Source organism: Pelobates fuscus, chromosome 5, assembly GCF_036172605.1.
Source record: "Pelobates fuscus isolate aPelFus1 chromosome 5, aPelFus1.pri, whole genome shotgun sequence".
In the NCBI taxonomy this organism is placed as follows: domain Eukaryota; kingdom Metazoa; phylum Chordata; class Amphibia; order Anura; family Pelobatidae; genus Pelobates; species Pelobates fuscus.
The window spans coordinates 225,481,524-225,507,436 of NC_086321.1; the positions used below are offsets into that span (position 1 = coordinate 225,481,524).

General features: G+C 38.8%; 1 protein-coding gene across 2 annotated transcripts in view; it reads left to right on the plus strand.

The window, feature by feature from the left end:
• DMRT1 (doublesex and mab-3 related transcription factor 1) overlaps window positions 1-15,884 on the plus strand; it is a 136,758-nt gene extending 120,874 nt beyond the window's left edge. For both annotated transcript variants that reach the window (XM_063457205.1, XM_063457206.1), the window contains one exon: window positions 14,841-15,884. In XM_063457205.1, the coding sequence (XP_063313275.1) occupies window positions 14,841-14,992 (152 nt within the window). In that variant the 3' untranslated portion in view covers window positions 14,993-15,884. The remainder of the gene's footprint in view (window positions 1-14,840) is intronic.
• The last annotated feature ends 10,029 nt before the right edge of the window (window positions 15,885-25,913 follow it).

The following is a 25,913-nucleotide window of genomic DNA, read 5'->3' on the forward strand; positions in this document are numbered from 1 at the left end:
GTGCAGTGTGGCTCATATTGCATATGATTCTTATCGCACACTTAAAGGGTCACTATAATTAGCAGAACAACTACTGTTTAATGTATTTGTTCTGGTAAATGTAATCATTCCCTTCAGGCATTTTCATGCAAACACTGCCTTTTCAGCCTAGGAATACCTCTAGTGGCAACGCCTCAGATGGCCACTGGAGGTGCTTCCTGGGGAAGTGCTGCACAGTAGGCAGCACTGCTGTTCAGCGTCTCCACTCTGCATGGAGACGCTGAATTTTCCTCAATGAGATGCATTGATTGAATGCATCTCTATGAGGAGATGCTGATTGGCCAAAACAGTGTTTGTCCCCACCCCCATCCCACCGCCTATCCTATGGGAAAGCATTGGATTGGCTAAAAATTTTAAATTCTGAGGATGTCACCAAGGTAGCGCATTGGGGGCAAGGCCAGCTCCAGCGGACCCATGCGGCACTGGAAATAAGGTGAGTTTTAACCCCTTCTAAAGGGGTTATAGGAGGCAAGCCACCTAAATGGTGGTTTTAACACTATAGGGTCAGAAATACATGTTTGTGTTCCTAACCCTATAGTGTTCCTTTAAATTTAAAACCACAGTTTGACTAGTAAAACAACAGGAAGATTGTTATACAGTGGGACCTCGGTTTACAAATTTAATGCGTTCTACGGGACATTTCTTATTACGAAAAATTTGTAAACTGAAACATGGTTTCCCACAGGAATGCATTGAAAACCAATTAATCCGTTCTGGAGGTAAGGAAAAGTCAAAATGAGCTGGCATGGAAACCAACCCACAATGCAGAACACACAATAAAAGGCATGCAATCGACAAAGCTCAGCTCCCTATCTTTCCACAGCTTGAGAAATGCACCAAAAAGTCCCAAAACAACTGCAAACAATTTCCAGAATGGCTCCAAAACTCGACGCAAAAACCTCTCCAACACCTCCACACTCGACGCCACGTGCTACCCACAGGCTCCAGCATGCAGGGGGCGGTGCTATAAACCTCCCTAGTGCAATTGATCCTGGGGAAACTTGCTTTGTATTGCGAACAAAATTTGTAAACCGAGACATTATTTTCAATGGATTTTCATTTGTAAACTGAAAATTCTGTTAACCGAGGCGTTTGTAAACTGAGGTCCCACTGTATAGTGTGTCTAATACAAAATTATACGTTGCTATATTTATCATAATTCTGGAATCCGGAGTAAAATATACATGTGTGTGTGCGTTGGAGATACCAGAATCCTTTATTTTATAAGTGTTTACCATTTTGTTTACATTGCTTAGAGCCTGCGGATATTTGCTTGATAGTTTGCAGAACTACATGATACAACACCATGATATTTACAATTTCAGTCTCATTTCCTTGCAATAACGCTGAGTCACAAATAACCAGCAGAAAATGTTAGCAGCTGGGGTTGTGCTGCGCTCCATTCATTAAAGCAAACATTTTGATTGTAGGTGACATCTTTGTTAAATGTCGCCTTGCCTTGATTTGTGTTAGATAATTACTCCAATGGAAAAAGCCATCAGTTTGTGCTGAGGGTCACACATGGAATAAAGAGAAAGGTCAGTTGTGTTCTCGGGCATTGTTTGCACACTGACCTGACTGTATATAAACATCAAGGCTTTCGCCACCGACACTCCATTATTCTTGTATTAGACACAATAGCTCAAAGAGATCCTGGACATAATGTTGTTGCAGAAAAAAGATTATCCTTCTGTATAGCGAATACGGTGGCTTTTCCTGATAACTTATCATTTGTGTTTATTGCCTACCGTTGTTCCTTTCACAAATACCGGTAGATGCTTGAGACACTTGAAAGATGTTACGTCATTTTGTGATTTTTGTATTTATTTTTTATTTACCATGGAATACCATTAATTTTAAATAAGTTCAAAAACCATTTATACAAATATATGGGGGGGGGGGGGGGGGGGATCTAAATGCATTAACATGTATAACCTGATTTACTCCGGCAAACTGGAGAGAGTTGAAACAGTTTGACAAAATGGGACATTAAACAGCATTACAGATCTTATTAGCTTGCAGAGTAGTTTTATTCATATATTTCCATGAATGAAACTAATGACACATCCTAATGTTTACATCCCACAAAGTCTTGCTATTAATAGGTTTATGAGATACGTTTAGCAGTTGCTATGAGAGGACCAAGATTGAGGGAAATATAAAAAAAAACATGTCCTAGACTCTCTAGAAATACCATAGGTACAACAAATGCCATTCAGAGGAAACTCTTATTTTTTATTATTATTATTAATGTACTACATTGAAATATAGTAATGAAATACAGTATTTTGTATCAAGTTTGTTTTCCTTTACATCTTTAGTGACCAAAAACGTACAGTATGCATTTAAATCTCCTAATAAGTGAGTCAGTTTGGGAATTCTCCCCTTGGGCTGCCAGAGGCATTGATTGTTTCGTCCGTATGCCAAAGTGATCCGAACCCTCTGCCATTGGGCATCATTGGAGACTGCAGGGACTATTCCTGGCTGCCTTGTTAGTGAGACAGTCACCTTTAGTGACAGATTGGGTCACATACTTGCGATAGCTGACAACCAAGGCAATGTGATCACTGTTATTGGCTTTCACAGTGATTATTCAGCTGGGGTAAATCCACTAAAGAGTGAATTGCTAGGGTCAGAGCTAGTTAAGGTTAGACTTAACATGGTTTATGCTTAGCTAGGGTTAGAGTTAGATAGGGTTAGAAATAGCATGAACGATTGACACTTGTCAAATTAGGGAAAAACTCTGATTAGACCCTGCAAATTCCACAGAAATCTGAAATGCATGATAGCATGTGGGGTATTGATGTACTCGGGAAATGCATTAGAATATGAATCTGGGATCTTTAAAATAGTAGGACCGACAAGATCTAACAGAGAAATTCTCTTCTTAAGTTAATTATGTATGTGAAAAATATGGGGGTTAAGTTCTGTTGGGGGCTTTTATTTTTTTCCAAAAGGGACATGGATTCAGGTAATTCCAGTTCCTGTAATTTGACCATATAACTTTTCAAAACCTTGTTAATGTCTTCATTGGTGTAGTGATGTACCTACAGTGTTTGTGTGTGTGTGTGTGTGTGTGTGTATATATATATATATATATATATAATAGTAATCAAAAAGTATGGCTGCACTCACGGTCGGTCCTGTCATAATAGGTATTCCTTTATTCCAAATACATAAGCTCCAGATAGATCGACGTTTCAGTCCAAACAGGGACTTTCATCACACAAAAAGTACTGTTATACAATCTCTAGTTAGACTTTGAGAAATCCTTTTTGGGCATAGAAGCTCAAAATATTATGTTCAGGGGGGCGGAGCTTACCTGCCAAGCGAGCCAGACGCAAATGGCGAGAGCTCCCACATCAGAGGCCCTGATTCCGGCCACAGCGCCCGACCACCAGATCGTGCCGGCAGCGGACACCTCGCTTCATACCCGGAAGGAGATGCCGAGTCCAAGGATACCCGTTTCGGGGCTCCCTGCCGCTGAACTGCCCGCACCACAACCTGCGGCCTGCACGGGTGGGAGCCGCGGAGAGACGGACGCTCTCCCGGTTCTCAGGTCAAAGAGGGGACACTCGCATATCGCTCCCCCCCCATGGACCGGCGGGGGATATCCCGGTCCCCGCCAAAAGGGGAAGCTGCAAGTCGAGGCATCAAGGCAGACACCGTTGCACTCCCCAGCGGAATCAAAGCAGCCAAGCCCAAGATGGCGGGAACAGGCCTAGATTCAATACACGTGGCCTGACACAGCCGCAACATAGCAGGAAAAGCCCCACAGCGGAAAAGACGAGGATGGCGAGGCCCGAAACAAGCAGCACCCAGGCCACTCCACCCGGACACATCCAGGAGTTTTTTGACCGGCTTTGCACCAGCCTATGGTCAAGACTCGGATATAAAAGCCGACCCTTCAAGCGAGCAGTCCGGGCGGTAGCGGCATGGATCCGACCAGCCACCCGACGGCAACTATCTGCATACCTACAGCGAGCCCCCAGAGCGGCCTCCAGAAGGAGACGAAGCCAGAAAACAAAAAACGGCAAGTAGAGATAACCTGCCCCTTAAGCGCTAGCACTCACCCTCCTCCACGCCCGCATCCAGCAAAAAAGCCCTTAGAGAAAACGACTGTCAAGTCCCAGCAAAGCCTCAAACAGCCGCACCGACCCAAGAAAAGGTCACCAGGCCACAACTCGGCAACCGCCGGACTGAACTTCTGGGCCCTGATAAGACCCCACCTGCACGGCAAATGGTCCCTCAACGCCACTACACAAGGACTACCATGCTGGATTAAAAAGGTGAAAGACTCACCCCCAAAGCCTGCAAGCGGCGTGGGTTAGCGGCCAGTAAAGGACCCTGGGATAGCTAGTACCAGGGACTTACAGCAAAGCTACCATAGCCATAACCATAACAACCCTGATACCTAAAATAAAAACCACTCATGCTGTAGCTTCTTAAATGTTTAATGTTAAGCATTAGCTTCTATTAGCGCAGCCTGTATACTTAGTACAGTATAAAATTTTAAGCAATATGTTTCTGAATCATAACAAGTCTTTAATTCCTGTTATTATTACAACTCGTTGAAATACAGCAATGTAAGCTCTACAATACTTGCAAGATGGTAATCCTGACCATAGATGGCACTAATTACTGAACTTCGCCTGCATAAAACATGTACGAGCTTAGCCTATCACGCATATTTTGCTTAAGCATAAAAAACGTGATAACCACAACATGATGTGCAACCAGTTGAGTTAAACGAAATATTAATCTAACATGTTATAACAGTTAGCAACATCTATTCGCTTGTTATCATTACGTATTATATTTAAAAAAAAAAGTGCATTGTCTTTAAACTAAACAGAACCTAAGCTGTCGAAATATTGATCTCATTAATCTAAAAATGTGCCTTGACAAACGAATGCCACGACTTGTACTGCAAATGTCTATCAATCTTTCTTGATGTCGCTGTTGTGGCGCACCAAGGTTTTTTGTTACTTTTGTGCACAACAAAAATAAAGAATAAAAAAAAATAAAAAAAAAATATTATGTTCACATTACTATCCCAGAGTTCCCAGCATGATATGCAAATGAGCACAGACAGGCTTCAAATCTCATACTCTAGCAATGGACGCTTTTTAACCCCATAAGGACACATGACATGTCTGACACGTCATGATTCCCTTTTATTCCAGAAGTTTGGTCCTTAAGGGGTTAAACAAAGCTTCTTTTTTTTTTCTTCTTTTTTTTTTTTTACCAAAGCTTTGATCTATGATACATTTATAAACATATATACTTTTTGTTAGTTTATTTAAATTATGAGGTTTTTGTTTAGTACTCTAGCATTTGCAGGATTTGGAAATGAATTGATCATATGAAACATATTAGAAGGGTCAAAATATCCCATATGAGGTGTTTTAACTGTTTGTGAGCTGCAGTTTTTTATTTCATGGACTGCTTAACTGTCCCATAGGCAGATTTGACCAAATTTAAAAACTGAAAGGGACATTTTAATTTTACAAAATCCTGACAAACCAATATATGAGGTTTTGCTGTGTTCAGTTTTTTTCAGATTAATACAGTTTGTTTGTTAATAGGAGCCATACTGGAATTTATATTTCTACAGCTATCATAGATATTTAACTCTGCTTGTATCTCTCTCTCCTCTCAGGTATCCCTCCTGTCCTGAATCAAACTATTATTCTGCACTTATAATTATGTGGGGTTTTATCTCTTTCCATGCTGGTATGTCTTCTTTTCTGATCTAATTTGCTATTTCGATCTTTTAAACTCTGTAGTTCTTAACTCTCCCCACTGGTCATGTCTCATGTGTTTACTCTAACTGCTATGAAGCACTTCTAACTCTTTCTTTGTGTGAATTACTGTGCACCTAAATTTACAGTTAGTGGTGCTATCATCTATCTGTCTGTACACACAATTGACAAATTTTCCTAGGAGTTAGGATCCAGGGCCAAAAGTTAAAGCTACACCCAGTCATACATTTTTTACCCATGACCCATTCCTTCTAGCTCACTTACCTAGTTGATTAACGACCACTCAACATCATAGCACATTAACCACACATATCAGATTAATGGCACCCCCACTAGCCACACACAACAAGACAATCACCCACACAAACATGTATACTTAGCTTGCCAGTCACATATATATATATATATATATATATACATACATACATACATATATGTAGGTAAAGCAGACATTCACACAGGCACACATAGATTGGGATACATACACTCCTCTATAAAAACAGGGTGGTAGGTGCAGCGCTTCAGTAATCCTTGACAAGGTAAATGTGAAGAGAACCAGAGAAGGAATAATAGTGTAGTATTTAAAACTGTAGTGGTGATAAGTAAAATAAATTAAAAGATGTGCACTCACACTTTCCTGGAGCTTCAATACAGCTCCAGTGTATGCGCCTGGGCGGAATAATCCCCGCCTATGGATCAAGTGCAGAGGCAATTCTTCAAGTTATAGGTGTGGTAGGGGGTATCCTCATAAAAAAAAAAAAAAAAAACTAATAAAAATTGTATATGGTGAAGTATGTAGAGCTATGAAGCAAGGGTAGGTAAAAACTATAAAATGTGCACTCACATGTAATGGAGCCATAAAACCTGGCTCCTTTGATAGCGCTTGAAGTGATATGATCCCCACTCAAGGATACCGGTGTAAATGCAAATTCTTCCCTCAGTGTATATGGGGAGATAAACAAACAGAACCACAATAGTGTACACAGTATAAAAGGGAGTCTAAGCAGAAATAAATCATTTAAGCCTACTCACATGCTAATGAGCAAGTTCCGGTTTGCTCAATCCAAAGCGCTTGGGTGGTATGATCCCCACCAGGGATATAGCTACAAACAATTTGACAGCAGCAAAGTTAGGTCCAATTAAAAAAGTACTTTCATGTTTAAAAAATATGATAATAGAAATGCAATATGTAATAAAATAGTGATTAAAAAGTTATAAACAATACACTTAACGCGTTTCTCCTTAGATAGGCTTTATCAAAAGTGTTTTTTCATGAGGATACCACCTACCACACCTATAACTTGAAGAATTGCCTCTGCACTTGATCTATAGGCGGGGATTATTCCGCCCAGGTGCATACACTGGAGCTGTATTGAAGCTCCAGGAAAGTGTGAGTGCACATCTTGTAATTTATTTTACTTATAACCACTACAGTTTTAAATACTACACTATTATTCCTTCTCTGGTTCTCTTCACATATACCTTGTCAAAGATTGCTGAAGCGCTGCACCTACCCCCCTGTTTTATTTTACTTATAACCACTACAGTTTTAAATACTGCACATTATTCCTTCTCTGGTTCTCTTCACATATACCTTGTCAAGGATTACTGAAGCGCTGCACCTACCCCCCTGTTTTTATCCAATTTTCTGATCGGAAAAGAGAGACTCCGTATTGTTGTTCCAGCTGCTTTTGGACTGTTATCACTTTGCTTCCGCACTGAATTTATTTTTGTGTGATTGTATACACTCCTCTATGTATACATGAACATGTATAAATTCAAACAGAGGCACATACATTCAGTCTGTCTCCTCTGCCCCCCACAAACCATGTTTAAACCATTAGACTTCTTAGTGAGCTGGCTGCTGCTCCCTGCCTCCACTACTTATGCAAGAGAGCCAGAAGTTCCTAACCATTAGTTCTCCTGAGCTAATTCTTGCAACGATTTGTGTCCTGTGTACTCTCATCAGGTATCCAGCCATGAACTTTCCAGTGTCTTAATACTAGTCTGATTTATTCACTGAAATGTGGATTATTGTGAATTCAAAGTTTTTGCCAAAAATTAGGCCAAATTAGCCAAACTGAAAACATAGGTGGCTTGGAGAATTCTTCTCTTGAATTCTGATAATACACACTTGAGTGTGAGCATAACTGAAATCCATTTGTACATTATCCATTTTCATTTTATTCCAATTACTCATATATAGACTTGTACATTCAATATGTTTCATTCCTACACAGGTCCTTAAAAGATTCATGTACACAGTGTGTACCGTCCTATACAATAGCCACCTTGGTAGCATTGTGTATTCTGGAATGCTATGAATTGATTTGTAGACCATTGAGAATTGCCTGAAATAGAAGGCGAAGCATTGTGCTGTCATTTGTCCTGAGCCCTTAGCATGACTGAGCATGGGTAAACTGTAAAAATGATTGTAATCAAACATAATAAGTGTCGACAATGAACATGTCAGAGGACAGTAAGGCCTGCAATGATTTAGGCTAGCACGGGGCTACCAACACATTTAACTTAATTACACCATAGATTTCTCCATTGATGAACACAGGTTGAATTAACACACGAGCACTAATGTACCTTTTTGCCATTATTGTTGTACAAGGAGCAGTGGCAGATGCCGGCAGTTAGTTACACAAACATTAGTATTAACGATTGGCCATTTGCAATTGGTGACAAACTGCAGCCTGGCGAAATCCTGAGGCTGAAACCAATCAGCAAGTTAATGAGGGGAGAAATTGCCACTGCAGCTTCCCCTTAATTGCATTCAAGCTTGGCAGGAGCTGCGAGAGAGGGCTCTGAGTAGTATCACAAACCAGAGGTCGAAGGACCTGCCTTCCCTTTTGTATCACTTGGGACTTGTAACGTCTCTTAGTATATAGGAACCCTTGCTCGTGTTAGACTCTCACCAAATATTAACTTTTTTGTTCTGGGAAAACAATTGCATTCAATAAGGATTATATTTAATGTTCATGAAAATATCACATGCATAGATAGCATCATGTTACATGGTCTAGTAACTGGAAACATATTTATGGATGGTGTTTTAATATATATGTTACATGTATGATTTGATTTCCAGAGTATCGCCAAGGGATTTAAATCATAGGGCAGTATGTTTAAAGATTTATTCCGGGGCATAGTGCAAAATGGGCAGCTATTAGAATGAAACATTCCTTTGGTTTCCTTGACGATTGCTTTACATTTAAAACTGGCCCAAAATTGTCCTTGATGGTGTCTGCATACAGTACATGATATTTGCCTTAGAAAATCTCTCCCCATGACTCTTAATTAGAGTGCACTCATGACTAGCCAGATTGTTAGGTAGCTTTATTATCAGCATAGAGATATAACCTTAACTTGTATGTGGCGGTATCTCACTGCTCCCATCTAGGGATTAAGAGATGTTGGTTATTGGGTGATGGGTGGTGAGAATACATTGTTCGGGTAAGTGAACATATTAATCTATACCTTTGATGATTTTGCCTGCACAATATGTGTAAAGTGCTTCCATATCTGCCTAAAGGTGAACCTATTGTCCACACTATTTGATCACTTAATGGTCCACTTTTATAACTGGACGGATAAGCACATTTTATTATATTTTGTGGATAATTTATGTTTTTGTTTTCTACATATGTAAAATCAAGCCTCAGGGCCGGTGCAAGGATTTTTGCCGCCCTAGGCAAAAGTAAAGTTTGCTGCCCCCCCCCCCCATATGACATCACAATGCCCCATGTTAACTAACGCAAGTGCTGCAGTGCCGCCGTGTTTACATTAAAAGGCCTGCAGGGACAGGCTATAGACACCAGAACCACTACATTAAGCTGCAGTGGTTCTGGGGACTAAAGTGTCCCTTTAATGTGAGGTAAATTAGAGATTAGTGCCACGAATAATATACTAGATTGCCTACTTACAATCAGATGAGGATGGTGATGGGCTCTAGCTGCAGTCTGGCTCCACTCCTCTGGTGTAGAACAGGCTCTCTGGAGGCTGTTTGTGTTCTGGGAGAACGGAAAGCAGCTCCATTTTTTTAAAAGGCCCTTTACACAGCTCATGGTCTGGGCCCCAGGGTCCACCTTCACGTTCCACCAAATAGTTTGTTCACAGGAGTAGGGGATGTCCTGATATGTGTGTAAGGAATGCATTGTGTGAATCTGTGTTTGTATGTGCAAGGGCTGCAATGTGTGTTTCTGTGTATGTACGGGATGCAGTGTGTGCGTCTGTAAGGGGTGCATTGAGTGTGTGTAAGGGGTGCATTGAGTGTGTGTAAGGAATGCATTGTGTGTTTCTGTGTGTGTAAGGGATGCATTGTATGTAAGGGTTGAATTGCTTGTGTGTGTGTGTGATGCATTGTGTGTTTTTCTGTGTGCAAGGGGTGCATTGTGTGTGTGTGATGGATGTCAATCTCTCCCTCCTCCCTTGTCACTCTCTTCTCTCCCTCCCTCGTCACTCACTTCTCTCCCCCCTCCCTTGTCCCTCTCTTCTCCCCCCCTTGTCCCTCTCTTCTCCCCCCCTTGTCCCTCTCTTCTCCCCCCTCTTGTCTCTCTCTTCTCCCCCCTCCCTTGTCACTCTCTTCTCCCCTCCCCACTCTCATTCCCCCTCCTAACCCCGTCAATTCCACTCCCTGTCAATTACTTCCCCCCCCACCTTGTCAATTTATTTCCCCCCCCCTTCAATTTATTCCCCCCACCCTGCCTGTCCATTTATTTCCCCACCCTCCCTGTCCACTTATTCCCCCCCCTCCCTGTCCATTTATTCCCCCCCCTCCCTGTCCATTTATTTCTCCCCCCCTCCCTCTCCATTTATTTCTCCCCCCCCTCCCTCTCCATTTATTTCTCCCCCCCTCCCTCTCCATTTATTTCTCCTCCCCCTCTCTCTCCATTTATTTCTCCTCCCCCCTCTCCATTTATTTCCCCCCCCTCCCTCTCCATTTATTTCCCCCCCCCTCTCCATTTATTTCCCCCCCCCTCTCCATTTATTTCCCCCCCCTCCCTCTCCATTTATTTCCCCCCCCTCCCTCTCCATTTATTTCCCCCCCCCTCTCCATTTATTCCCCCCCCTCCCTCTCCATTTATTTCCCCCCCCCTCTCCATTTATTTCTCCTGCCCCCCTCCCTCCCCATTTATTTCTCCCCCCTGCCTCCCTCTCCATTTATTTCCCCCCCTCCATTTATTTCTCCTGCCCCCCTCCCTCCCCATTTATTTCTCCCCCCCTGCCTCCCTCTCCATTTATCCCCCCCCCCCTTTGGTCCCCCCACCCTCCCCTACCTATGATGTAGCGTGGCCGAGCTCTGTATGGTCCGCGGGTACAGGGAGCTTTTGTTTCCTGTACCCGGCCGGACTAAAAGGAAGTGAACACTCAGTGTTCACTTCCTGTTAGTCCGTCCGGGTACAGGAGACAAATGCTCCCTGTACCGGCGGATCATACAGGGCTCGGCCACGCTACAGTGAGGGAGTGACAGGAGGTAGCGCTGAGCGCTTCCCTCCTGTCAGCCCCTCTCCTCATGCTGCGCCCGGGCGGTGCGCCCTCATGGACGCACCAGCCCGGGCGAAGCTGCAGCTGCCTGAGGCGCTCTACAGAGCGCTCGGGCGGCTGCAGCATTAGGGGGGCCGGCGCTCCTGGCGGCGCCCCTTCCCAAGGGGCGCCCTAGGCGGCTGCCTAGTCCGCCTTAATGGTAGCGCCGGCCCTGTCAAGCCTCTATACTGAACCAAACTATGTATAGAATGTTTTTAAAGGAAAGTTAAAGGGCGACTATAGTGTTAGAAACACAAACTTGTATTTCTAACACTATAGTGCTGGAATAAATATTTTGGTGACCGGCCCCTCTCAGTAATGCGTTAAAGGTAATTTACTTACCTTTTCTCCCCCTCCATGGTTGAGATTGTCAGTTTCAGCCAATCCAATGTTTTCTCATAGGAGAGCATTGGGAGGCTATTAAAAATGCACGGCAAAACGTCCCGCTCCTACAATCAGCATCTCCTGTATTGAATCACAAGGGTGGAGTGTGGAGATGCTGAACATAGGTGCTGCAGATAGGGGACAGACTATAGACACCAGAACCACTGCATTAAGCTATAATCTCCCTTTAAGCATCGGTAAATAGCATGCAATATTAAAGGAACACTATAACAGGGTTATTCACTAAAGTTAGAATTGTCAGGGATTCAAAGTGAATTTCAAATTTAAGGCCAAAATTCCCAAACTGAAAAAGTCCTCCAAGTCAGCTATGCTTCTATTCTTACTGTAGTTAGTGACCCTGTAAGCATTATAGCCACTAACGCTGTCTGTAGTGGCTATGCTACCTTGAGCCACCTGGCACTATCCACTAGTTTAGTATATAAACCTTTTCTCTTCCTTCCGAGGGAATGCAACCAACAGAAAATGAACACTTAGAAAAAAAAAATATTTTATGTTTTATATCGTCTGCCTTTTTTTTTTTTAAATTGAATTGCTTTTTGGTTTGATATGCTTTATGTGCTGAAGTAATTTATTATAGCTAACATGTATTTTCTAGACTTGTGCATGCTGGAAATATTTGGTTCATTCAAATGCATTCGGAAAATAAAATATTTTGTTTCAGCCAAAATAAATTTCAGCCATAAGCCCATTCATATTGGATGAAATTTGTTGTTTCATCAATATTTTCCTTCAGATGAATGGAATCCCACGATCACTGGCAAGTGTTTCTTTGTTTTAGAAAGTAGATAAGTCCTTAATTTGGTTGTCTTATTTATGGAGGGAGCAGTGTTTAGTAGATAGCTCCCTATTTTGGTATCCTTAAATATGGCAAACCCACATAGGCACACCAAGAAGCTGAAAGATCAATATTGTGAAAGGGGCTTTTTTAATTATGATCTTTCAGCTGTTTTTTTTTTTTTTGTTGTTTTTAGATATTCCCTAAATAAAAGTGGTATCCTTATGTGGGATTCCTGTATTTGAGGGTACATTGAGTTTATATTGTTGGATACGTTTTCTAAATGATTTAATATTTTGGATAAACTTTTAAAATGATTTATTCTGAAATAATGTTTTAATTTTGTAATATTTTTATTTTATGTATATTCATATTCCGAGAAATTAATCTTAAATGCTTATACAACAATATTAAGTTGAAGCCTAAATTAGGGATCTATTTGGTAGATAGCTCCCTTATTTAGTATCCTTAAATATGGCAATTCCAGATAAGAATCCCAAATTAGGGATTAGAAGCAGCTGAAAGATCAAAATTAAGAAAAGCTTTTTTTCTTCTATTTGGTAACAGTACCAATGATGCTCTGATTTAAATTGTTTCCATCATGTACAGTCAGCCATTATATTGCTGAACACTATAAGAGCTGCAGTCCACAAAGTCCTAGAGACTCTAGCTGACATGCATGAACAGAAAATGTCAGCTTCCAGTTGTGATTAGTTGATATCACTGCTTGCTCATCAAATTAGTTGCTATCGGGTGCAAATAGGAAACAGGAGATGGTCCAAACTTCCTCCGAGTTTCAAGTTTTATTATTTTTGTATTAAACATTAAGCAATCAGTTAAAACCAAAGAAAATAAAATGTTACCTGCGCTTTCTCCTTAATCCCTATGTATATTTAGACAAATGGAGGTCATTTAGTTGCTCCAATGGCCATTGGAGGGAATGCCCGCCTGCCAACGTCAAGACAGACCCCCCTAAGCGGGTCCTAACACTGACCCTTCAGCCTGCTTCCTTGAGCTTCTGGCAAAGATATCTCTAATGAGACAGAAAGGGGTATTTTTTATATACACCCCTATACTTATTAACCCTTAATAGGGAACACATGGGATGGGCAGCAGCATTGTAACCAGGCTGTGTGATACAAAGTAAATACAAATACAATGGCCATTGGAGCAACTAAATGACCTCCATTTGTCTAAATATACATAGGGATTAAGGAGAAAGCGCAGGTAACATTTTCTTTTCTTTGGTTTTTACTATATATTGGGGCTGATGTGTATTGTAGTCGTTGCTGCTAGCCCAGTAGTAATGGGACTAAGCGCAGGACTTCTCTTTTTGTATTTGTATTTACTTTGTATCACACAGCCTGGTTACAATGCTGCTGCCCATCCCATGTGTTCCCTATTAAGGGTTAAGAAGTATAGGGGTGTATATAAAAAATACCCCTTTCTGTCTCATTAGAGATATCTTTGCCAGAAGCTCAAGGAAGCAGGCTGAAGGGTCAGTGTTAGGACCCGCTTAGGGGGGGGTCTGCCTTGACGTTGGCAGGCGGGCATTCCCTCCAATGGCCATTGGAGCAACTAAATGACCTCCATTTGTCTAAATATACATAGGGATTAAGGAGAAAGCGCAGGTAACATTTTCTTTTCTTTGGTTTTTACTATATATTGGGGCTGATGTGTATTGTAGTCGTTGCTGCTGGCCCAGTAGTAATGGGACTAAGCGCAGGACTTCTCTTTTTGTATTTGTATTAAGCAATCAGTTACCCAATTTATTTTTGGAGTTTTCAGAGCTTATTTCCTGCCCTATTTCCACATTCAGGATCAATTAGAAGAAAAATCAGATCTTGATTTGATCTGTATGTATGGAAAATGTAGCTAATTGTATCCAAGCTTCGTTTTCCAAACTTTATAGGGTTTTTTTCACCATTTTGTTTCTGCAAATTCAAGCTATTACCACATACATGGGACAACATGGGTAGAATTTAGATCATATTGTTAATTAATTAGGAGTCTTAATGTAATGATAAGTGGTGGACAGCTCCATGCATGAGTTTTCTTTGTATTGTTGCATTAGGAACTTCTGTTAGCTCCACTTCTCAGCTAATCACTCTCCCTCTGAGCTTCACTCAGACAGAGAATGTAGTGGAAGCGTGGAACAGTGAGGGCAAACATTTCTACGATAACTTGACTACTTACAATGGACTCCTGGAAACTCCAGTGCTCTGAAGTGGTTATGGTGCATGGAGTGTACTTTTTAAACAGAATATCAAGAAAACAGATGTGTGGATATAACAATTATCTTTATTTCTTTTTTCTATCAACAGTGTTTTCTCCTCCCAGCAGCCAAGATTCCGGCTTGGTTTCTCTGTCCAGTAATTCCCCCATTAGCAATGAGAGCACCAAAGGTGTAGCAGAATGTGAGGCGAACACTGAGGCGAGCCAGTTCACCACCACAGTTATCGAGGATGGCGAGTGATATGACCTATGTGAGCAGTCAGATGCACACGTGTCTGTCATCAAGAACACCATTACTACCACAAAACAGCAAGAGGAGTAAACAGACATGGCACCACTGCACTGCACTCTCAACTGCATTAAACATATAGTGTTTAAAACTCTGGATATCGGTTGTTTAACTGTTGAGTGGCACCTTGCCTGAGTATGTTGATTTCTTTGCTAATCATTCATGTTTAACTGCAAATGGTTTAGAGTTTAATAGTTCAGTAACTCGGAACATTCTAATAGCTCATCTCCAGTTGTCTTTTGACTACATCGCTCAGGATCCCGGCAGAGAGTGTTGAGATTTATTGGGGACCTACCTCTTGGCCACTGCCAGGTCATATGAAACCTGAATTTTTAACATATTAACACCAAGTGCATGTGCAGATTCTTACTAATCCTTCGCACTCCTGGTAGGCTCTGATCACTAAACAGTAAGTTGTAAAGACATGACGGCCAACTCACAAAATGTATACCAACATAGATTGGATAACAGCTTACTTCCCAACTCTGATGTTTGGCCCTAAATGTGTATGTTGGTCATCAGTTTGCCACAACTTACGGTTTAGCGAATAGATCCGTAGTTGTGCTCATTTCTAGAAACATACTTGGTTATTCACTAACGTGAGAATTCAAAGTGAATTTTAAATTCAAGGCCAAAGTAGTCAAACTATAAGCATATGTGGCTTGGAGAATGTTACCAGTTTGGCTATTTTTACCTTGAATTTGAAATTCACTTTGATTTCCCACTTTAGTGTATTCCCCTAATAGTAGTTGAGATTTGGAATGCCCATCGTTGCAATACATATTTTGATCAAGTTAAACATTAAATTAGGTACTAGATGCACCATTAGTCGTGTCATCCTGTGGCCGTGACAATTATAATAAATAATGGTTTGTAGTTGAAAGCCCAGACATGGGCACATTATACAGGTAACTGTGTGTTTTGTTCTTTTGTGTTCAATGTGCAGTAACAAGTAGTCATAGTTACGTAATCAAAGTTTTTGCTGACTTGGACGCAACATATCAAGTAACATTTAAATACACTGGTCTACGATTAACTGTTACATGTAATCACCAAGTTTAGAGAACAAGTGGTTTTGTCAAAGGTACCGTATGACTTTCCACATTATGGATTCCTTAAATCAAATTAAAATGTTTCTGTTCACTATTTTACACCTTGCAATATAAGGTAGCTTACCTGCAGCAGCCAAACTGCTGAGAGCCTGTTTTGGTGTGTTGTAACACAGGGAAGCAAGTTACTGTTTGAGTTAAAGGGCTGGATGAATGTTGCATGATTCGTTTTTAAGTTCTGGAAGACCAGTATTAATTACATCTATGTGGCACATTTTAATATATTGCCTGTTTTAATGAGCAACCTTTGTACCACCTTGACATTGCCTTTCATTACATTGTATCTTACAAATGTTAGCTGTGTTCTTGCTTTTATCCACATTTTTTGTTAAACAAACCAAGATGGAACTAGCCGACAGAGAGAAGAAATTTGTTGTTCTGTGTTGTTGCAGCTGTACCTTAAAAAATGTTATTGATGACTAAATTTACTTGTGTGTGTATATTTGGTGAGCTGTATTAAAATGGAAAAAAAAAAAAGAAAGAAATTACTTGTATTTTCTTCGCTCTCTGCTTTTCAAAACATCTATTTGATTTCACCCCCATCTGTTGTAATCAATAACCTGACCATCTTGTTTTTTATTAAATGTACTTACTCTTAATTTCATCCACCAGTGGTTTTAGAGAGAATAATGTGGAGTTACCTATATGGGTTTGACATTATAAATCACTTCTTGAGGCTGAATCGTATAGCGGTATCGATTGATCCTGATATATCACAGAAATTTACTGTCACTTCTGTTTTCAATTAAAGATACAATCAGTCAGATAATGACTTAATTGGATTTTACAGAAGATTGAGTTTTATTGCCAAGTGCTTTACGAGTTTAGTTAAGGCGTATCATTTTATCACACTTGTCAGCCCCTTACTGCAGTCCTTATGCCCTTCCTGCTTGCTGCAATTGTGACAAAGCCACACCGAATAGGGCAAATGAAAAATATTCTTAAGACTTTTAGGATATATACAGTTATTAAAGTTTAGAAAAAAAGACATGCAAATAGGAGAGGTGCTGGGGGTTGAACTTAAACTATTTATTTTCAGACATATTTATTTATTTATTTGCAGTAATAGAATTTCCATTTCAGACGGTATTTGAAATGGCATTGTTTGTGGGCACCTTGTTAGGGCAATATTCCTTATTTTATTAAAACCGGGAAGCTGCAGGTTATAGATCAGGAAGATATATAAATTAATTGCTTTTTTTTTTTTTATGCTAATCTGACTTTGTGGTTACTTATTTTTAATGTTATAATCCAATGAACTTTGAACTTTCAGCCATGCTCCCCCATCTGTGAATTGTCATGGTCTCATTGGTGGGCAGTTACCCTGCACTCACATGAGCAAATGTGTCAGTGATCAGGGAATCACAGCTATTAAGTAGACCTTGAGAGGTCATGAATAAAATTAAGTTTAAAGAGTAAGGCAGATTCTGTTTGATCCATTTCTTTAATTCCTTTAAGGGGCATGACATTATCTGTGTCACCTTTTGTTTAATGCATAGTGACAGGGATAAAATGTATATTGCACTGAACATATAGTACAGTCTGTAGGATTAAATTAGTTAAAATAGACGATTATTGTGTGCAAATGTTTTATTTCACCCAGTTACAAAAAAATGGGTCCATTTGGTTGTTTCTGTACAGTGAGTTGACATTTATTTGTCACTCTAATATGTTTTTGTACAGTACATTATCTATAAGGGTCATATAGCATGCTTGGACAAGGAACCCATTTAACATGCAATGTCTCAAACCAATATTATGGTAGGGGTAGATCTGTATCATAATTATACCTCTTCACAAGGTAAGCTAGCAGCCAGCAGAATTCTTAGTGTTAGAATGTTTGCTTACAGAAAAATAATTTGGTAAATTATTGGAAATACAGAGGTCTCCTTATTAGGAAAACCTGTTGTTATTTATACATATGACTTTAAATGATTTAGATGAATATGGTTCTTGCCAGATTCCTGAGAGAGAAATTTCTCTCTGGTAGAAGTCTCTATAGATGTCAATTGGAGAACTGTTATTCAGTTACCACATTCAAGTTTCTTTCTTCTGATAGGATCCAGCCCTAAATAAACAGTAATATTTAGAAATAGCAATTAATATGGAGGCTGTTCTACGGGTTCGATTTATTTAAGAGATACAATGTAACTTCACAGCTGTGTAGTAGTTCTCCCTGTGATATCTGTGGGGATATTTGGATTATATTACCAGAGATAATACTATGTCTTATAAAATAACTTAGCTCTTAATGTGGAGAAATCGCCATGGCAATAAATGTGATATTGCTCCTCTTTTTTTAATTCATCCCTATTTATCTATATTGTAAACACTAAAGACAGTTGTACTTTTTAAACATCAGAATCAGGTTCGAATATTACCGAATTAGTATATAAAATGATCATATTGTAGTTGAACGGTTTTAACTGGTAATTTTGTTCTCTTAAAATGACCATTATATGTCTAGCTGAACATTTATATCTTAGCGCCACTATTATCTCTAGATAAAAGCTTTTATAGAAAAATATTGCAGTGAAAGAGTTAAAAAAAAATAGCCATGTTTGTGGTCTCAAAGACAGGTTTACTCAGTAACCTATAATCCTATTAGTCAAACTATACGCTACTTTATTTACTGGAGAAATTCCACAGATTCACAGATTAATATCTCTAATTTTACAGATTAGATTATAGCAAGCATCCGATCTGCTCCCATTCAGTCAATCACAAAATAATTTAAAGAAACAGCCTATCCTCCCCGGGTAAAGACTAATCTACAGATAATATGAACTTTACATCTATAAATTGGCGATTGCCACCTCTGCGCTGTATTGATGGTGTGTAACAAATACTCCCCACAAATTGGCACTTTTGGAGATGTTCCCCCTCAGTGGGAAACAGAACTCATACTTACTGGGAATTATTATATGCCAAATGCTCTGGATTCACTGAAATACAGATTTATTTCAACGGTTTGCAATTTCTGTTAGACGTGGTTTAGCCCCATAACTTTAACACATAATGATTTGATTAATTCTTAGTAATGTCACATATATACAAAACCATGGTCATGGATAATAATTTCATTGAACTGGTTGCAAATCAGGTGATCTATTTTACAATATGTTAATGTATATATTGGCTCTGAACTGGAAATACTGAATTAACCATTTGGTTTCATTTTAAGATGCAGACCATCCTCACGTGGTTATGGGTGATATATATTAATTTTACAGTTAATTATTAATGTTTTATTTTATAAGTAATATATTGAGAATGAGGCAAAAAATGCATGATTAAATTATGTATGTAAAAGTTATATTTTAACGAGATTTATTTTTAGTGTCTAATAACAAACCATGCTTATACTCACTAAGCGATACACCAGACTATATAGAACATACCGTGTGCCCTTTACAAAGAATGATCTGAGTACACTTGTTTCATTCATTCCCATTCACTCTGATTAACAAGTGTGCGTGTGGGAATGGTTGAAACATTAACCCTTGGAGCTGCCATGTGCTGTGCGATCTCACACCCTGCTTGTTATATCGTTAGTACATACCTCACACACCCTGCACGTCCATCTCAATAACTATATTGTTAAGTATTGCACACTGAGCAACCCTGCAAGCGACAGGCCATCAGTCACCAGGGCCATTCATACTGTCCAGGACAATTTAGTGGCCTCTCTCCCTCTGTGTTAACTTGTACAGCCTCGGGGTCTCAGTCCCCAGACTGTGACTTGTAACACTTTGCTCAAAGAATGCGTGTGGAAGGCGCAATACTGACGCAAAATGTTACTCCACTTTTACAATTGCTACTTAGCTACATGGTTTCAATGTGCATTTTGCGCACAGGAATTGCTGACATTTTTTTCCCTTGTCTTTTGGAATGTTATTTTTGGGGAGGATTGCTGTTAAGGAAAAGGCTACAATTTCAAATATTGCCAATTAAAATACATTAAACCTATTCTTACACACACACACATTAAGTGAGATTCACACAGAGTGCTGTTCCAGGTTATCATTAATTATTGTATTTAATACACACTGACTGCAGGGAAGGAATGTTTAACTGGAAGCGATTATCCGCATCTTTACAAGTGAGTATTTGAAGAACTAGCAAATGCAGGACACGAGAAACTTCGACCCTTCCAGATGGAGTGCAACTCCCATCAGCCCCATCACTCTGGCTGCCTGAGGATTCACAAATATGCAGTCAGACTAGAGTTGGAGAGTGACGTGTCAGGTGTGTGATGGTGTGTGGTGCAGCTGGAATAACTAAATATGCTGATGTGTCTCTATGGGCTTGCTGCTTTCCCAGAGGCTCGAGTCAGTGCAATCAGACACTTTGCTCTGTGTATCTGCACATATGCTTAGGCTCACATTCTCTTTCAGCCAATTCTGAGAGGCTCTAACTACTAACACGTTATAGTCACCTTGAAATTTCCTCTGCTATTTTCCAATTAAAAGCTTAATAGCCCTGGAAACGGAGTTCATGTGGTGAAGTTTACCATGGCCCCTTTCTATGAAAGACTTTCTGCTGAGATCCCATTATGTGCTTGGATAAACCCTTTCTGAGCGCACTAAGAGGACTGGGCTTGTCAGGTGTTGGGTTACAATAGACTTTCAGGCAGGGGACATTGTGCCAATATAAATACAACTTGGCCCTATAGGGGTATGTTGTCAAATAGTATGATATGTAAAACATTCCCATCACATTAAGTATGAGAAAGGATTAGAGCACTATATCAATTGAGTATTTAAATGTGAACTGCACTGAGGTGAAACAAGGGCCTCTCAAGCCATCAGAATAGGCATGAGAAGGGTCACTGTCACAGGGATGATAGGCAAGTCATTGGCCTTTGTGTGTCTGCTTTTCCATCAGGGTCTTTCTGTGTGTACCTGTGTGTCGTTAATTTCATTAACTTTGATTAGAATAGAGAACTAGGAATGGGGGAGAATGACTCTTAGAATTCATCAATTCTACAGTACATGTCCCAAAACAAGCCTGATTCGCTTGCACTTTATATCAGACTATTGTGAAATATTGTGCACTTTATATCAGACTATTGTGAAATATTAACACTGGTGTGAAGACTGTACATTATGATACAGTGTATATGTTTGTGTAAGCACATAGAAACCTGGCTATGTATGGGAATCCTGTGTCTGTGTGTTAAACGTGTTAGCTGTGATTGATACATAGTGTGCAGTAATTGTTAAACATGCCTTGTAAATCAGGATTGTAACATTAATAGGGTTACAGTATTGATGATATTTAAAGGCAATTATCAGGGCACTGTCAGCCTTAGGAAAGCTGCTGTTCACAGTAGCTGAATTGGTTGTCTAACAGTTTTTTGTTTGTATTTTGAGATTTAGATCTGTACCTCTCAGATCGCTGCACAGCAACTGGGACACTATAGTACATACAGAGTTATCCACTGAAGGGAGATTTCAAAGTGAACTTTAACTATAAGAGTAAAATCGCTGAACTGGGAACATTATGTAAATCAGCTATGCTTTCATTTCAGCTACTCTGGCCTTAAATTTGAAATTCACTTTGAATTCGCACTTTAGTAAATAACCCTTGTATAATATAAATCCGATGGGGGGGGGGGGGGTGCTGAATAAATTGCAATCACCAAGGAAACCATTAGAATGTTTCTCAATATTTAATACTTTCTCCCGCATAGCACACGTTTTACTTTGATAAATCTCCTCTAGCGTTTCGATTTTGGTAATTATATTGACATATTGTAACAGAGCTGCAGAACAACATATTTAAAACCAATCCCGACTGATGCTTATCACCCCCTCTATCTCTTTCTCCCTGAAAGTTGCAGAAAATAAAAAAGGGTTTTACTTATTTAAGATCACTGTAAAAATATGACATTTGTTAATTCGATGCAAAATGTGTGCATTGGAAGCTTGCTGTGTCGGGAGATCCGAATTAATGCTGAAGAGGAACAAAAGCTGCAATAAATCATCGGAGTATAATTTACCAAATGAATCTATCCTGCGTTAACCCTTTCCTTGCCATTCCCCAGTCAGCCCACGTGGTTGGTAAATGGGGAGAATCTGAGTGATCTGCAGCCCTTGGCACCTGAAAGGGTTCAGGCGTTGTTGAAGGTGATATTATATGTATTCATTTTCATTACAGAAAGCCAGTGTATCCCACACAGTGCAGACATCCGGGCTGAATGAACCCCCTTCTTTTTATAACACAAGCTTAATTCAGTGCTGGAAAATAGGGGCTGGGAGTCTGTAGCAAAATCTAACTCCATGAGTTGCAGTTAATCTCCATGACAATCTATTTAAACCGATTTCCACTTTACACAAGTAACTTAATAAAAAATAAAATTTAAGACGGGTGTTATAACGTCTTATTATTGTGCAATTCTCCAGTTTCACCGTCCCCTCCCTAACACTTAATACATATTTATCAAATATATTTCGTTAAACAAACCGAACAGTATTTTTCTCTTGACTTTAAACAAAAAAAAGCCTGGAGTAATTACAGCCTCTCCTGCTGTTGGTTTATTCTGTGAATAATCCTCATGACATTTATATTCTGCAATAAATAAAAGGAAGTTACAAACACTGAAAATCCCCAAGTGAAAGTAACCAGTGAGATTGGGCAGGTGAAAATTCAGCCAAGTACCAGTTTGTTAGGTAGGTCTGCATGTGAGCTGTGTAATATCATTCTTAAATCGCATTAATCATTGCAATCAGCTAACCAGATATTTCACAGAGCTAATATGTTACATTACAGCCACACTGAGTGCTGAACACACGGAGCTCTAATACCATCATCTACCGAACATTCCAAATACAAGCACTATGTCACAGGTGGAGTGTGATAATATACTATATATACTATTATTAGACACCCCTAATTCAGCACTACTGAGTTATACACATGGAGCCAGCAGAGGACCATTATTAAGCTTACGTAAGTGAGTAATAAATACATTGAAACAGAAAACATGACTTAGTAGTAAGTACTGTTATACTCACAACTGCTGGATGTCATCACACCAAGCTGTAACAAGTAATGTAACCTATAATGAGATCATTGAGTGCTGCATTATAAAGTACTGAATAGTATTACATAGACCATTAATGAGTACTGCATTATACAGTACGGAATAGTATTACATACACCATTAATGAGTACTGCATTATAAAGTACTGAATAATATTACATAGACCATTAATGAGTGCTGCATTATACAGTACTGAATAGTATTACATAGACCATTAATGAGTACTGCATTATACAGTACGGAATAGTATTACATAGACCATTAATGAGTACTGCATTATACAGTACGGAATAGTATTACATAGACCATTAATGAGTACTGCATTATAAAGTACTGAATAATATTACATAGACCATTAATGAGTGCTGCATTATACAGTACTGAATAGTATTACATACACCATTAATGAGTACTGCATTATACAGTACTGAATAGTATTACATAGACCATTAATGAGTACTGCATTATACAGTACGGAATAGTATTACATAGACCATTAATGTGTACTGCATTATACAGTACGGAATAGTATTACATAGACCATTAATGAGTACTGCATTATAAAGTACTGAATAATATTACATAGACCATTAATGAGTACTGCATTATACAGTACTGAATAGTATTACATAGACCATTAATGAGTGCTGCATTATACAGTACGGAATAGTATTACATAGACCATTAATGAGTGCTGCATTATACAGTACGGAATAGTATTACATAGACCATTATTGAGTGCTGCATTATACAGTACGGAATAGTATTACATAGATCATTCACGAGTAATGCATTATAAAGTACTGAATAGTATTACATACACCATTAATAAGTTCTACATTATACAGTACTGAATAGTATTACATAGACCATTAATGAGTGCTGCATTATACAGTACTGAATAGTATTACATAGACCATTCACGAGTAATGCATTATAAAGTACTGAATAGTATTACATAGACCATTAATGAGTACTGCATTATACAGTACGGAATAGTATTACATAGATCATTCACGAGTAATGCATTATAAAGTACTGAATAGTATTACATAGACCATTAATGAGTACTGCATTATACAGTACGGAATAGTATTACATAGATCATTCACGAGTACTGCATTATAAAGTACTGAATAATATTACATAGACCATTAATGAGTGCTGCATTATACAGTACTGAATAGTATTACATACACCATTAATGAGTACTGCATTATACAGTACTGAATAGTATTACATAGACCATTAATGAGTACTGCATTATACAGTACGGAATAGTATTACATAGACCATTAATGAGTACTGCATTATACAGTACGGAATAGTATTACATAGACCATTAATGAGTACTGCATTATAAAGTACTGAATAATATTACATAGACCATTAATGAGTACTGCATTATACAGTACTGAATAGTATTACATAGACCATTAATGAGTGCTGCATTATACAGTACGGAATAGTATTACATAGACCATTAATGAGTGCTGCATTATACAGTACGGAATAGTATTACATAGATCATTCACGAGTAATGCATTATAAAGTACTGAATAGTATTACATACACCATTAATAAGTTCTACATTATACAGTACTGAATAGTATTACATAGACCATTAATGAGTACTGCATTATACAGTACGGAATAGTATTACATAGACCATTAATGAGTGCTGCATTATACAGTACGGAATAGTATTACATAGATCATTCACGAGTAATGCATTATAAAGTACTGAATAGTATTACATAGACCATTAATGAGTACTGCATTATACAGTACGGAATAGTATTACATAGATCATTCACGAGTACTGCATTATAAAGTACTGAATAATATTACATAGACCATTAATGAGTGCTGCATTATACAGTACTGAATAGTATTACATACACCATTAATGAGTACTGCATTATACAGTACTGAATAGTATTACATAGACCATTAATGAGTACTGCATTATACAGTACGGAATAGTATTACATAGACCATTAATGAGTACTGCATTATACAGTACGGAATAGTATTACATAGACCATTAATGAGTACTGCATTATAAAGTACTGAATAATATTACATAGACCATTAATGAGTACTGCATTATACAGTACTGAATAGTATTACATAGACCATTAATGAGTGCTGCATTATACAGTACGGAATAGTATTACATAGACCATTAATGAGTGCTGCATTATACAGTACGGAATAGTATTACATAGACCATTAATGAGTACTGCATTATACAGTACGGAATAGTATTACATAGACCATTAATGAGTACTGCATTATAAAGTACTGAATAATATTACATAGACCATTAATGAGTACTGCATTATACAGTACTGAATAGTATTACATAGATCATTCACGAGTAATGCATTATAAAGTACTGAATAGTATTACATACACCATTAATAAGTTCTACATTATACAGTACTGAATAGTATTACATAGACCATTAATGAGTACTGCATTATACAGTACGGAATAGTATTACATAGACCATTAATGAGTGCTGCATTATACAGTACGGAATAGTATTACATAGATCATTCACGAGTAATGCATTATAAAGTACTGAATAGTATTACATACACCATTAATAAGTTCTACATTATACAGTACTGAATAGTATTACATAGACCATTAATGAGTGCTGCATTATACAGTACTGAATAGTATTACATAGACCATTCACGAGTAA